The following is a 15,700-nucleotide window of genomic DNA, read 5'->3' as shown; positions in this document are numbered from 1 at the left end:
TGTACCTTGTCGTAACTGCTTTATCTATTGTGAAATGCGTATGCTTGCTATGTCTACTGCTGGTGTCTAGCCTTAACTGTTGAGTCACTCCCGGTTTTAAAAGCTAGAGTTCGTAGGATATATCTTCATGCTCATAATGGTTTTCGTATATCTATATATATCTCTATATGTATTGTATTTCAACGCGTTGGAGTGGGTTACCAGCATCTCTCGCTGAACAGATATATTTGGCTTTCAGGCACAGAAGAATAAGTCACTGGAGCGCGCTAGAACTCGGAACGTAGAAGTAGATAGTCCCCTTTTCGGCCTACGTGCCACATTATGTATTTCCATTATTGAGGATATTAGTTAGTTAGCCTGTGCACCTGGGTTCTCTAGCTCAGGTGTGGCATAGCACCCCGTACACTTGTATTATGTTTTGGGATTTAATGAGATAATACCTTTATTTTATAAGTTTCAAATGTCTTGAAAATCTGGGGTGTTACAGAACTTCTCACAATCAAGCTGGAGGGACGGCCAATAATATCCGATCAACATGATACGACGTGCTAACGATCGGCCTCCTTGATGTGACGAGCAGATGCCCGACTGCAATTCCTTCATCACTAGATCCGCCTCAAACGCGGTCAAGCAACGCATGAGCGGGCCCCCGTATGATCGCCTATATAGACGACCGTCTTGAATCTGAAACCTAGGAGCCCTGAGCTTGGCCTTCCGAGCACGCTGAGGGTCGTCTGGGAGCCGACCGTGCTCAAGGAATTCCATTAGATCAGTGATCCAGTTATCTTCTGCCAGTTGGATAGGTGCGATCGGCAATCGGTGGATGCTATGTCTTGGGATCACCAAAATTCGAGCGATCTTTGACATATGTTCCGGGGCGTCTTGGGCCAATTTGGACAAGATGTCCGCATCGGCATTATCCAATCGAGGTACGTGCCGGACGGTGTACCCCCGGAACAGGGCAAGCTTCTCAATTGCAAGGTGCCGGTACGATTGTAATCGTTCACCGTTTACTTCGTAGTCACCGAGGACCTGCCCGACCACGAGCGCAGAATCTATTTGAGCCCGGATATACTCAGCCCCCAAGTCCCGAGCACACTGCAAGCCGTTGACAAAGGCTTCGTACTCGGCTTCATTGTTGGTCGGGTGAAACTGGTACATAAGAGCGAAGTACACCTTGAATCCTTCCGGGCTCGTCACTACCACTCCTCCTCCTGTCCCTTTCTTGCTGCTAGACCCATCAGTAGCCAGCGACCACCACTCGGCCTCGGGGTCCTCGACCTCTGGAGGTCGGGTATCCCGAGCCGTGCACTCGACCAAGAAATCTGCAAGGGCTTGACCTTTGATGGCTGGTCTTGGTCGGTATTCAATCGCGTACTGGGTCAGCATTAACGCCCACTTGACTAGGCTACCGGATGATGAAGCAGTGCGAAGGACTAGCCCGATCGGCTGATCGGTCAACACGCGAATTGCTCGACCCTGGAAATAGGGGGCCAACTTCTTTGCGGCAATGTATAAGGCATAGACGACTTTCTCAAGCTGGGAGTACCGGAGCTCGGGACCATGTAGCGCGTGGCTTACATAGTACACCGGTCGCTGGACCCCTTCCGGATCAGTTCGGCACAATACTGCGTTTACTGCTCGATCGGATACGGCGAGGTACACGTCTAGCTCCTCCCCGAGCTCGGGCTTCGAGAGCACAATTGGTGACATGAGATACTCTTTTAGCTCGTCGAAGGCTGCTCGGCACTCGTCGTCCCAGACGAAACCATTCACTTTGCGCAATACCTTGAAAAAGGGTAAGGCGCGCTCGGCTAATTTGGAGAGGAACCGGCTGAGTGCGGCCAACCGACCAGTCAATTGCTGGACTTCCCGAACGGTAGAAGGTGGTTGCATGTCCAGAATTGCCTTAACTTTGGCCGGGTTGGGCTAGATTCCCCTCCTGGTCATCATATAGCCGAGGAACTTCCCGGTTTGAACCGCAAATGTACACTTGGTTGGGTTCAACCTCAGCTGGTACCTCCTCATGATCTGAAAGCATTCCCGGAGGTCCCGAGTGTGGTCGGATCGATCCTGACTTTTGACCAGCATATCATCTATATATGCCTCCATCGTTCGGCCTAATAGATCGGCGAATAGCATGTTGACCATCCGCTAATAGGTGGCTCCTGCGTTGCGTAGGCCGAACGGCATCACTCGGTAGCAGTACAGCCCGTCGGGGGTGACGAAGGCTGTTTTGCTTTCATCTTCATGGTGCATCATGATCTGATGATATCCCTTGAATGCATCCATGAAGCTCATCAACTCGGCCCCGACCGTCTCGTCGACCATCTGGTGGATGCTCGGTAACGGATATGGGTCGAGCGGACAGGCCTTGTTGAGGTCGGTGAAATCAATGCACATCCTCCAAGCTGGGGGCTTAGGAACAAGGACAATATTGGCCACCCACTCGGGATAGATTACCGGTCGGATGTGCTCGATCGCTGCCATTTTCTTGACCTCCTCTCTGACGAACTCGCGGCGATCGGATGAAAGGTGACGGGTCTTCTGCACGACCGGCTTAGCTGCGGGATCGACGGCCAACTTGTGACAAATGACCGTCCGGTCGATCCCGGGCATGTCTTCAGGCCCCCATGCGAAGATATCAGCAAACTCCCGGAGGATTTCCAGAATTTCTGCTCGGAGCTCGGGGGTGAGGGCCCGGCCAATCTTGATCTTCCTGTCTGGTCGGTCCTCGGACAAGGGAACTTCTTCGATCTCCTCGGAAGGCTCGGGTTGCTCCTTCCGGTCGTTGGAAACCTCCTTGGTGATCGTGTTCACCCGAGAAGACGTACCAGAATCACGCCTATTAACCGCTCGGGTGTAACACTTCTGGACAGATTGGGCATCGCCACGGACCACACCGACCCCATTAGGGGTGGGGAATTTCATGCACAGGTGGGGTATTGAAATAATCCCACCAATCTTCATAATCGCAGGTCGGCCCAAGATGATGTTGTGGAGGCAGTGTAGATTGACCACAACGAATTCCATCTCGGTCTTGATCGACTTCGGCGGGGTGCCGATCTCAACTGGGAGCACAATTTTCCCTTCGGGGTAGATGAGAGCCTCGGTAAATCCCGACAAGGGTACACCGACCGGAGTCAGTTCTCGCTTGTCGAGCTTGAGCTTTTCAAACACGTCCAAATAAAGGACGTTAACACTGCTCCCAGTGTCTACCATAACCCTCTGGACGTCCGTCCCGTTCACGTCAATAGTAACCACGAGAGCCTCCATGCCGTGGTCACCACTGCTAGGTTGATCTTCGAGGGAGAAGGTTATGGGCTCCATTTTTTGTCTCTTCCCGGTGTCTCGGGAATCTACGATGGCGACCGGGCAGTTCTCCCTCGGTCGGGAAGCGTCATCCAATCCACCAATGATTACGTGGATGGTCAGCTTGCCTACCGGTCGGCTGCTTGATGGAGGGTCAGGGTCTCGTCGGTCATCTCGGCGATCGTCTCTACGGTCCTGACCCGACCGATCGGAGCGTCCATCACGATCAGAACGATCGGAGCGGTGATGGGAACGCCGATGATCTCTCCAACCGGTATTCTTCTTCGTTTCCTCTCTCTTCCCCACACACTTGTCCAACTTTCCAAGGATGAGCAGATCTTCTAATAGTTGCGGATCGGTTCAGGACTGTGCGTACTGCATGGCCTTTGCTGCGGATCGGTTCAGGATCGTAAACTCACCAGGCCTGGTGCGGGATCGGGGATGGTCATCACCCGATCGGTGTTCCGCCCTGCCGGCCAGTTTACGGGATGAAGACCCGACCTCCTGCGAGCGTTTCACGGCGTTTGCCTCGCCGGCGTTAGCATAATCTGTGACCCTTCGAAGGGCCTCTTTGTATGTAGCCGGCGGATGGAGGATGAAATCTTGATAAAGATAACCCGCCCGGAGAGAAATGTGGAGCATGTGGGTGGCGGTGGCATCATCCATTGGCTCGACTTCCCCGACCGCGGCCTTCCACTTAACAAGGAAATCGGCCAAGCTCTCCCCTTCAAGCAGCTTGGCCTTTTCCAAGTACATATAGAGCTTCCTCACCACCTTGGAGGTGATGAACTTTCGCACGAACTTGATCGCCAGGGCATTGAAGTCCGCAATAGAGCCCGGCTACAACGTTCGGAACCACTCCGCCGCCCGACCGGAAAGCGTTGAGTAGAAAGCCCTACACATGACGGCGTTTGATACGCCCATCATCATCATATTTCCGTAGTAGTCATTGACGTGGACCTCAGGGTCCGTACGGCCATCGTAACCTTTGTTCCCCGGGACCTGTAGATCGAGTGGGTATGGCTGAGCCATTATCTCCGCTGTAAAGGGTGTCCTCAATAAGGACGACTGGTCGACTGGAGGCCTCACTGCATGCTCGTTTCGGAACCGAGCGAATTCTGCCTGGAGATCATGGAGCAATCCTCGGGTCTCGTTGAGCTCGGCCGTCTGGACCTGGGTTGTTTCCCGGGCGCGTCGTCGACGGTGAGATCTCGACCCACTGTGCTCGGATGAAGCCTCCTGGCTGGCCTCCTGCATCTGTACATCTCCCGAGCGCTGGCTCGGGTCTTGTGGTCCCAATCGTTGTCGCATCGCCGGTCGGAGGCGCTGAAAAGCCGCCGCCCGGTTGATTTCTTCGGGGTCCTCCGCTTGGGCCTGGACCTCCGGTTGTACCTGTAGAGCCTGCCGTGGTACCTCCATCGCTTCGGCACCCACCGACCCCAACCGCGAACGAGCCGAGCGTCGAGCCCGGGAAGTGGGCTGATGCTCCGGCTCTACTTGAGCAGTCGGGTAAATCGGAGGGGCGGCAGCTGGAGCCGTGTACGCAGGCGTGTAAGGGGGATAGCCGGCCGGTGTTATGCAGAACATCGGCTGACCGGGCCAGTACCCGTATGGAGGAGGTGAGACCGGGTAAGGATACTGCTCGGGGAACTGGGGCTGCTGACCGGGTGTTGGATATCCTGGCTGGATGTAATTGACCGGCTGTTGGGCGGCCGGATACTGAGCTGTTGGATGGGGCGGTGAGAGGTTGAGATTAAGGTCGATTGTCTGACCTTGATACTGGGTCGGCTGATGATCGGATGAGCTCGCCGCATCCGCTTGATCGTCGCCGAACATGTTGTATGCGAAGGGATACATTGTGATAGAAAGGACGGGTGCTCGTCAAGACGTTAACTTTCGTGCACGGTCCCCACAGACGGCGCCAAAATGATAGTGTTAATTGCCACGTAAGCGGTAAATAAACTAAGATAAGACCAATTAAAGCAAATAAATGTCTTTTATTGATCAATGTGAAGGTCCTAAGTACAATCTACACTGGCTATTCTGAGGGCCGACTGACTGCGGTCGGGATGCTCTAACAATAGCCTTTCGATCGTCCAAAAAGTCCCTCACATTGTTGCAGCCGCGGGTATTTATAGTCGCTGGGCCGGAGACACAAGTCCGGCCGTTCGGCATGTCACTCACGTAGCAACCACGTGTCGTCCTCCCGGGTGCCCTGCCTATCAGCACATAGCGTTGCCACGTATCTCTTCTCAGCTTTCTCGCCTAAGGGCTACCACTCGGTGGTCGACGACGCCGGTCGGGTGATGCCCGGTCGGGAACCGACTGGGTTCTTCTGAGAAATCCGACCTGTAACCTGCACAAATAAGAATAAAAAGATGAAGGCATGTCGGTCGGGGTATTCCCTACCACACAGTATTTGATTAAAGTTTAAATTTTAAATAAAAATTTAAAGTTTAACTATAACAGTTATTTTTATTTTTTTAGCTTAACTTTAAAGTTTATATATTTGATATAACTATTTAAAAAACAATTTTAGAATGAATTCTTTAAAAAAATTAATTATTGAATTTGGACTATTTTAAACATTGAAAACAAGATTGACAATAAATAAATAAATAAAAATCCAATTAGAACCGACTATTCAAACAGGAACCGCAGGTTATTACAGAACCGAAACTAGAACCATCATTGAAGGTTTTGATTCTGGTTCACCATTTTTCAAAATCAGAACCGAGCTGTGGTCACCCCTACTAGGTTGGTTGAAATGAGAATAACCCCTCCGGTAAAAGGTAATGATTGATCAATGCCACCCATCACCAATAGTTGAGAGTTTTAGTACAAAAACATATGTCAATTTATAATTGTGGCATATTTTTAAGTTTGAAATATTTATAAAACTGACCCATTTCTTTTCCCTTATTTTTAAGCTACTTGCAATTGTTGGTTTACGCAAATTGATGGATCAGATTAGTCATCACTTTTTACCTAGGAGCATATTCTCAGCCAAACCCTTCCATAATCAGATGAGAACCATGCCCCAGGTGAGAAACTGTGGACAAATCTAAACTACTAATGTAGTAGATTTATCTAACGGTTGAAAATAAACAAAACTTTGTAATATTTATGAAAATGACCCCGGTCATTTTAAAGCTTTGTAATATGTATGAAAATGACTCAAAAACTCATTTTTTTTACTTGATTTCTCATCCATCGATCTTACAGATCAATGGTTTTGATTGTCCATAAGTTCTCACTTGGGGAGTGGTTCTCATATGATTAGAATATATATATATATATATATATATATATATATATATATATATATTCAAATTGCCGTTAATACATATGTGTCATTTATTATTATTATTATTATTATTATTATTATTATTATTATTATTATTATTATTATTATTATTATTATTATTATTATTATTATTATTATTATTATTATTATTATTATTATTATTTATTAAATTTTTGAATATTAATTTTATCAAATACTTCTACCCCAGTTTTAAAGTTTCCAAGTTCCATTTTCTTGCTTCTAACTTTAATATTTTAGCCAAAATTTCAAATTTTAGATAGGCATGTAAAATAGAGCTTAAATATTACTTTCTTCCTCTTTTTCTCCTTTTAATTTTTAAAGGGGAAAAAGCCAAATAAATCATAAAGTTTATATGAAAAAAGTAATTAGGTACCTGAACTTTTAAAAATTACAATTAAACATACTAATTTATTATTTTAGTGCATTTAGATCTAACGATAGCAATTAAGGTACTTTAGTGCATCAACTTAGGTACAATATTCTTACTTCGATTTTATATACTTTTTACTTTAAATAATATCAATTACCCGTGCGCTTTCTTTGATTACTTTTGAATAAGGAATTATAGCAATTAAGGAATTATTACTTTTCGTAATATAACGTTTATCTAATCAGTTAAGAAAATTGATAATACACATATTACGACCACAATTGAAGAAGATTAAAAAAAATTATGATAATTATTCCAATTCACAAATTATTACGTCTATACAATTATGTAAATTATTCCAATTCACGTATTATTACACATAAAATTATGCTAATGGTTACTTTTGAATAAAATCTTAATAATTATGGTAATTAAAAAATTAATTCACACATTATACTTTTATTAAACTGTTTTTTATACTTAATTGCCGTAATATATATTTTATCTAATCAATTAAGAAAATTAATGATACACATATTGTGGACATAATTAAAGAAAATTAACCATACACATATTACAAACATAATTAAAGAAAATTAAATATACACATATTACGTCCATAATTAAACAAAATTAAGCATACCCATATTATTTTATTAAGAATAATATATATACTTCTTAATTATCATAATTATTAAGATTACATGGACATCATAATTAGCATAATATTAATTAAGAATAATATATATTCCTTAATTACCATATAGTAATCATAATAAAACCACCTCATTTTTATTGGAATTAATGATAATTTTTCATGTTCATATAAGAAATTAAATATACATATATTATGGTGGGTAATTCAAGAAAAATAAATATACACATATTACATTCATAATTAAAGGAAATTAAACATACACATATTACGTCCATATTATATTACCAATCTGTATTTAACACTTTAATATTACTATGATAATTAAACATAGAGATTCTCTTTATTTGATTATAGTATATTTTTGTTACTTAAAATAATATCAATTAGCCATGTTCTTCCTTGTATTTTTTGTTTAGACTTTTCTTAATATAATTTTTAAGTAATCAATTTCAATACTAATATACAAATCTTATAATTTCAAACAAATGTACACTTTGAAATATTAAAATTATTTATAATTTCATCATTAATTTTATTATTTAATTATATAATATAAAAATTTTATCCGTGCATTGCAGGGATAATTTACTAATACAAATTATATTTCATGTTTTTTCAAAATCAATCTAGTATATCATGTTAGAGGATCAAAAAATGGAATGAAAAGCTCTTCTAGAAATGTAAAACGTCTTTAGATAACATAATATTTTAAAAAATGAATTCTATATTTAAAATAATCTCATTCTTCTAAAATTTTAAGTAATTCAATATTTCTTAGGAATAACAACGAGGCGGGGAGCATACTCTCTGTCTATGTCCTCGAACCCCGCCTTGCTCCCCATTCTCGTCCCTATTTCCACAAAGACTTTTCAAATTTGAGAAATCCCTTATCTAGTCAACTCTATACTCAAACTAGTAATTTAATATAATTTTTAATATTTAAATAAACAAAATTAAATATAATGCACCGAGGATGAAATGAACAAGAAAAGATATCTCCGTCCATGTCCCCGTCCCCATCCCCGCTAGATCACGGGAATTGAAAATCCCCACGAGGTCGGGGAAAGTTTGCTATCCCTAATATTTGCTTCATAAATATTTTATTTCTTATGCTTAGAAATTTGGTAATCTCACGGAACAAAAAATCAATCATTATTCCTTTATTAAATTCCAAAACGAACACGGAATAATTAACACTAATCAAATGGATTACAAAATTTTGCTTTGCTATTTTTGTTTTGGGTGACAGAGAAAAATTAACTATTACAATTTGAGAATATACATAAATAAACTCACTCTTATGTAATAACTCATAAATCTTGATAAATTATATTACAAAATCTTGTATAATAAAATTTGAACAAGAAAATGTTAGTAAGAATCAAACTCTTGCGATTTTGGTTTGTCTATACAGACTTAACTCATTGGTTGAATAGATAATATTTAAAGGAAGAGTTAATGAACAATTTGGTCCCTCAATTATTAGTTAATTGTCAATGTAGTCCCTCAATTGCTTATTTATCGATTTGGTCTCTGAAAACAATTATTTTTAGTCGATTTAGTCCCTCAGGCTGTCTTCCATTGATGGTCGAAAGGACTAAATTGACTAAAAATAATTATTTTCGGGGACCAAATTGACTGCCGGAGGAACTAATTAAAAAAAAAATATTTTCGAGGACCAAATCAATGAATAAGTGATTGAGGAACTAAATCGTTCATTAACTCTTAAAGTAATAAATCAATGTCCGAAACTCGACAGCTAACTACTGAATTACTGTAATTTACATCATCTCGTATGTTTTGTTCCGATTAGGGATTCCAACTCTTGAGAGAAGAAAGAAATTTGGTAATATAGCTACAAATAGATACATAGTACAAAATCGTTGAGGTTTGGCTCATGGGTAATGGATGGGACTTATAAATTACTGAGATGTGTCGACACCCTCTTTCTCATTCCCCTGCCAAGGCACCTTACTGTCTCAAAGTTGACACCATTTCTTCATCAAAATGTCGACATCTCTCTTTCTCTCTCATCTCTCTCTCTATATCCATACGTTACCGGTAATCTGTGCGCCGCTACGCACGATAAATCATAAAAGCCCCTCTCCACCCAGAATCTTCAATCTATAATCTGCCTATCGGCTATCACTCTCTCAGGCCGAGTTTCCACTGCATCGAGATTCGCCACCGCAAATATAACAACAGAATAGAGTTTTCTGTTCTCTTCTCTAATCATGTCACTCGTTGAGGTTCGCTTTTCAACGCCCATGTCACCTTTTTGTTTGAATTCCTTCTTTCTTTAAACTTGTGCTCGTTGTGATTGCTCTGTGTTGTGTGTTTTAGGGCCTTCTTCCGTTTTGCATGGATCAAATTAGAGCGAAGACGAAGGTCTTCACAGGTGAATCAACAAACTCCAATTTTGTCTCTGGTTTTTGCCATGAATTGGTGATCAATATTGAACTTTTTTTTTTTTTTTTTGGATAGAGAATTCAGCTTTCGGTTGTCTGAATTAGTAATCTCGTGTTTCCGTTTTATTGTTGATATAACTGAATTTCATCGAAACTTGGAGATGCTGAGGTTCTCCTTGTCACAGTTCTAATTTGCTCGTATTAATGGATTTGAAGTGTTGTTTTAAGTTATTTTCTGCATTTTATTTCGAAAATTGTATAAAGGTCCTCTGAATTTGAAATTTTGTGTTATGTTACTTGCCCATCAACTGTTTGATTATTTGCTGGGGGGTTTCTTCTCTTCACCGACTTATTGAAGTAATTTGATTTTATGTTGTTTCTACGCGTATGGAATTAATTCTGGTGGGGTGGGTTGGGTTGACTTTAGCAGGTTCAGATTTGAATGACCATTGGTCAGGAAAAAAAATGTCATTTTAGCTTCTTGATTACTCCCTCCGTCCCTAATTTGATTGTTTGCACGGTTTTTAATACAACAAAACAAATGTTACTAACTTTCCAATTTTACACCTCAAAAGTAGGTGTTATTTGTACGAAGTACATTGTACTTACCTCATTAATTGTCTAGAAATTTGAAAAGTCAAAAAGGTAAATTGGGAAATGTAGAATGATAGTTATGTTCAATTTTGGAAAGAGGACATTATTTTGGGACAAATGAAAAAGGGAAGTAAGACACATAAAATGGGACGGAGGGAGTACTTTTCTCTCTCGACGCTTTAAAAGCGTGTCCGAGAAAACACTTATAATTTTATATGAGTTCTACTAAATGAACTCCTATTCTCTACTTTTTTACTCTGATGTGGCAAGAGATGATAGGTTCATTCATTATGTGCGTCCAAGGAAATTAAAATTTTTGAGTGAGGGAATAAAATTAGGGAGTTTTGAGTGAAGAAATAAAAGTAGGAAGTAGAACTTGGGAGTCCAAGTAGTATTTTCCATTTTATATATATAGGTGCATTAGTCTAATAATGGAAACCTCATTTTCTGTGCAAATTTCTTAAAGTTCACCCATTCTTAGGTGTGATGTGTAGGCCAGTTTATTTAGTTGTTTCAGCATGTGTTTGTTACTTGTTAGTCTTAACCCTTTAAATAATCAAGAATTCGGACTAACATTTCCTATAATGCTCAAATGTTTATGGCATTAAAGCTTGAGCTTCTGCCCCCTCTTCCCAACCTAGAAAGAAGAGTAAAAGTAATAATGTTTAAAATTTTGACAAGTCTGCACTTCAGACATGTAGGAGTTTTATGAACAATGTGCGTTTTCTAATAAAGCGTCAGAAGATAAACAACTAATTCTCGGTATTTGATGGTTCAAAACAGACTCCTTTTTGCAGAATGTCTCTCAATCTTTGTCTAACCACAGCTGTGGCAATTCTGAAAAAGAGTTAGGGGACTGCCAAGACAGCGGATCTGCTTTCATCCTTAAAATGATTGCTATTGCAGCTATTCTCATTGCTGGTGCATTTGGAGTTTCAGTCCCATTAATTGGCAGGAAGCGACGGTTCCTTCAAACAGATTCTAATCTCTTTGTTGCTGCCAAAGCCTTTGCAGCTGGTGTCATCCTTGCCACCGGCTTTGTTCACATGTTACCTGATGCAACTGAGCAACTGACTAATCCCTGTCTACCTGAATATCCTTGGTTGAAATTCCCATTCTCTGGATTTATTGCAATGATGGCAGCACTAGCTACATTGGTTGTTGATTTTGTTGGGACCCAGTATTATGAAAAGAAGCAAGAGAAACAAAGTCAAACAGCACATATTGAATCTGTGGATTCAGAGTCTGACACTGTAATTGTTCCAGTGGAGACAAAAGGGAGGAATGGGAAGTTGTTTGGGGAAGAAGAAGGAGGCGCAATTCACATTGTTGGGATGCATGCACATGCAGCTCATCATAGACATAGCCACTCTCAAGAAGCAGGTGCATGTGAAGGCCATACAAAGGAGCATTCACATGGTCATTCACATTCCCACTCACACAGTTTTGGTCATGGGGATGAGGAAAATGGTGTGAGGCATGTAGTTGTTTCGCAGGTAATCCCCATTTCCGTATGGGTTTATTCTTTATAGTAGCTTTCTCTATGCTCATTGCTAATACGTTATTATCTTTTTTGTCACTATTTGGTTATATATTTACTTGTTTGCTACTTGGGCCTTTCTCTCTACTGTACTCATGCCTAACTGAAGTTGACTTTAGCAGGAGTGGTTGCATTCTATAGACTTTCTTGCCTTCTCTCTTTTTTTTCCCATTGACTTGTACTCTGTAATATTTTAAACAATAGGTATGCTATTTGATATTGATGGAGTCTTAAATATTTTTTTTATGGCCAGTTTCATGCCTTTGCACTTCCTTCCCCCAAAAGGTTGAATCCAGGAGAGGTTGCATTCTATAGAGTTTCTTGCCTTTTTTTTTTCCCCCATAGACTTGTACTCCATAATATTTTAAACATTAGGTATGCTATTTGATATTGATGGAGTCTTAAATAATTTTTTTATGGTCAGTTGCATGCCTTTGCACTTCCTTCCCCCAAAAGGTTGAATCCTCAACCCCAAGGGCCCCACACCCGGCCCGACAGAGCATTTGGGAGGATGTAAATCACAGTACTTAATGGCTCAGCAAACATGGCCAAAGGCCGGTGCGCACAAGGGATCTGTCCACTTTGGACATAATCTCCACACTGCCACTGCCGAGTTTCCCACACTGCCTTTGCACTTGTCACTTAATTGTAACTATGTTCTCTTTCAATGCAGGTTTTGGAACTTGGTATAGTATCTCACTCGATGATTATTGGTCTATCGCTTGGGGTTTCAGAAAGTCCATGCACAATTAGACCCTTGATTGCAGCACTAGCATTCCATCAGTTCTTTGAAGGGTTTGCTTTAGGAGGATGCATTTCGCAGGCCCAGTTTAGGACTCTACGCTCCACTCTAATGGCCACGTTTTTTGCTGTAACAACCCCCTTAGGGATTGCTGCGGGCCTGTGTGTTTCCTCATTCTATAATCCGAGTAGCCCTAGAGCGATGGTAGTGGAGGGCATCTTCGACTCTATCTCTGCCGGAATCCTAGTCTACATGGCTTTGGTGGACTTAATTGCCGCCGATTTCTTGAGCAAAAAGATGAGCTGCAATACCAGGCTTCAGATAGCTTCATATTTTTGCCTGTTTTTAGGGTCTCTACTGATGTCATCTCTGGCAATATGGGCTTGAATTCACATAATTTGTTGCATGCATATGCTGTTTAGCTTTTGTTGTTTTCTTAGGAAATCCAATAAAAGCATTGTTTGTGTTCTTTTATTTCTTTCTAATATGGGTGAGGAAAGTGATGGTTGATAACCTAGTGGGTGAAGGTGGTGGAGGAGTTGAAAAGCGAATGCCAAATTTGAATTTATAAAAAAGTTAAGAAATGCTATTATTCTTTCTATTTCAATACTGTCACAGTGTCACCTTCATGAAGTTGGTACCAATAAAGGGAAGGAGGTGCTGATTGTTGTGTGGTGGGAGTGTGGGACACAGGCTTTGCACTTTTTCCCCACTTTAAATTTGCACCAGTCGCATGCTTGCAATTTGCTAATTTAAAATGGCTATATTTTTAAGTCTAACAATTTGGATTTCAGAATCTGATCTTCAGCCATAATTTATTAATGCAAACTGTTATGATAATGGTTAAATAACAAAAATTTGTGTGGGACCGTCTGAGTCAGTTAAATGATTTGGGTCGGATCAAAATTCAAGATAGAAATGTAATAATTATACTGAAAAATGTAATATAGAAAAATGTAATATTTTTAAAGAAAAAATGTAGTACACTTATATTTTGATTTAAAAATATTAATTTTTTCTGATAAGTATTACATTTTAATATTGATATGATCCATATATTTCACACAAGGTGTGATCCCTCAATTAGCTCCATATTAGGGCACCTTTTCTAGAGTGGGATGCATTCATCGAGGAGGAGGGAATTGTGCATGGGATTCCAAATCAGAAATTTGGAATCTGGGTTATGCAAAAGGAAAATTCTACTTTCTTTTTGGTGTTATTGTGTTTAATAACGCCTAAGGGTTTGGCGTTGTAGCTTTTTCATTTATAATTCCATTTATTTTGTAGAAGTAGTGGAGTAAATACGGTACGTTAGGTCCAGTGCCAAAGGCTAGAAAGTTCTTCTTGTAAATCCGGTCCTCTTGTCGTTCTTCCATGAACCGCTCAGGGTCGAACTTCTCCGGTACGGGGAACCACTGAAATGACGAGTCTAGAATCGACGGGTACACGATGGTGCCTTTGGGGACAACGTAATTCTCCGCCAATGTGCACATGTGTATTTAGTTACTAAGCCTACAAGCTAGTAATGAACTCGTCACTTATGTGAAATTTATTTAGTTTTTATCTATGGTTGAAATTTATTTAGTTGTTCATGCACACAGTTTAACGCAAATGTGCACACGTATTTATTTACTAAGTCTATAAGCTAATAGTGAACTAGTCACTTATGTAAAATTTATTTAGTTATTATCAATGGTTGAAATTTATTTAGTTGTGCATGCACACAGTTAAACGCCAATGTGCACACATGTATTTATTTACTAAGTCGACAAGCTAATAGTGAAGTAGTCACTCCTGTGAAATTTATTTAGTTGTGCATGCACACAGTTTAACGTCTATGTGCACACGTATATTTATTTACTAAGCCCACAAGCTAATAGTGAAGTAGTCACTTTTGTGAAATTTATATAGATGTGCATGCACACAGTTTGGCGCCAATGTGCGAACATATATTCATTTACTAATCCTATAAGTTAATAGTCAACTAGCCAAATCATTGAGTTATTATCCATGATTTAAATTTATCTAGTTGTGCAGGCTTGTGCACACGGTAATATAATTTTATGCACTCGGTCATACACACATGATAACCACCACATAATAGACATAGAGATTTTAATAAACACGGAGATTTTAAGAGCATAATTTGTTCCTAATAAAGAGACAATCAATTGTGCATAAATAGATCTCTTGGGACCTCGTGTGAGTATGTGGGTGCACCCCCACGTAGCAAAAAATTGAGTACATGACCAACTAAAAATAGCTTCATCAACCAAATACAGTAATAGAGTTAGTTGTATAGCAAAGCAAAAAAAAAAAGAAATCACAACGTACCAAAAATTCCGAACTAAAATTCAATAAACCAAGCACACGAAACACCACTACGGAACCTCCGGGATCGATGACACAAACTGATTCGCCCGAGCGATATTCCTACACTTAAGTAGATTGAATTCTAACGTTGCAATTTATGTTGGATTTGGAACACCAATCCCAGGATGACAGGTGCATTTTTCATCATCATGTGCCCCTAAATCCAATGGAAGAACTAGAGGAGGGAGAAGTGCGACCTCCGTGCAAAATCTGTGCTTCTTCTTCATAGCCAGTTGCAAAAGAGAGCACATCAATCATCCATGAAAATCCTACCATACCATCATTTACAGGATTACAACTTGATCCTGGATTTGGAGCACCAATCCTAGGATGACAGGTGCATTTTTCAGCATCATGTGCCTCTAAATCCAATAG

The 15,700-nt window shown here is 40.7% G+C and overlaps 1 protein-coding gene across 1 annotated transcript; it reads left to right on the top strand.

Annotated features, from left to right (window-relative positions):
* The first annotated feature begins 9,605 nt into the window (after positions 1-9,605).
* Positions 9,606-13,559, top strand: LOC109185014 (zinc transporter 4, chloroplastic-like). Its single transcript, XM_019335009.1, has 4 exons — positions 9,606-9,917; positions 10,012-10,066; positions 11,454-12,166; positions 12,884-13,559. The coding sequence occupies exons 1-4, from the start codon at positions 9,903-9,905 to the stop codon at positions 13,337-13,339; spliced, it is 1,239 nt and encodes a 412-aa protein (XP_019190554.1). The 5' UTR covers positions 9,606-9,902; the 3' UTR covers positions 13,340-13,559.
* Positions 13,560-15,700: the final 2,141 nt, after the last annotated feature.

This window comes from Ipomoea nil, unplaced genomic scaffold (assembly GCF_001879475.1).
Source record: "Ipomoea nil cultivar Tokyo-kokei standard unplaced genomic scaffold, Asagao_1.1 scaffold1303, whole genome shotgun sequence".
In the NCBI taxonomy this organism is placed as follows: domain Eukaryota; kingdom Viridiplantae; phylum Streptophyta; class Magnoliopsida; order Solanales; family Convolvulaceae; genus Ipomoea; species Ipomoea nil.
The sequence above is the reverse complement of the archived record's forward strand: the minus strand, read 5'-3'. Positions and strand labels throughout refer to the sequence as shown.

Excerpts from the sequence above, each read along its gene's own strand:
- LOC109185014 (XM_019335009.1), top strand. Across the intron at positions 10,067-11,453 it reads GAAGACGAAGGTCTTCACAG|ACTCCTTTTTGCAGAATGTC; the intron begins GTGAATCAACAA and ends GGTTCAAAACAG. Across the intron at positions 12,167-12,883 it reads GGCATGTAGTTGTTTCGCAG|GTTTTGGAACTTGGTATAGT; the intron begins GTAATCCCCATT and ends CTTTCAATGCAG.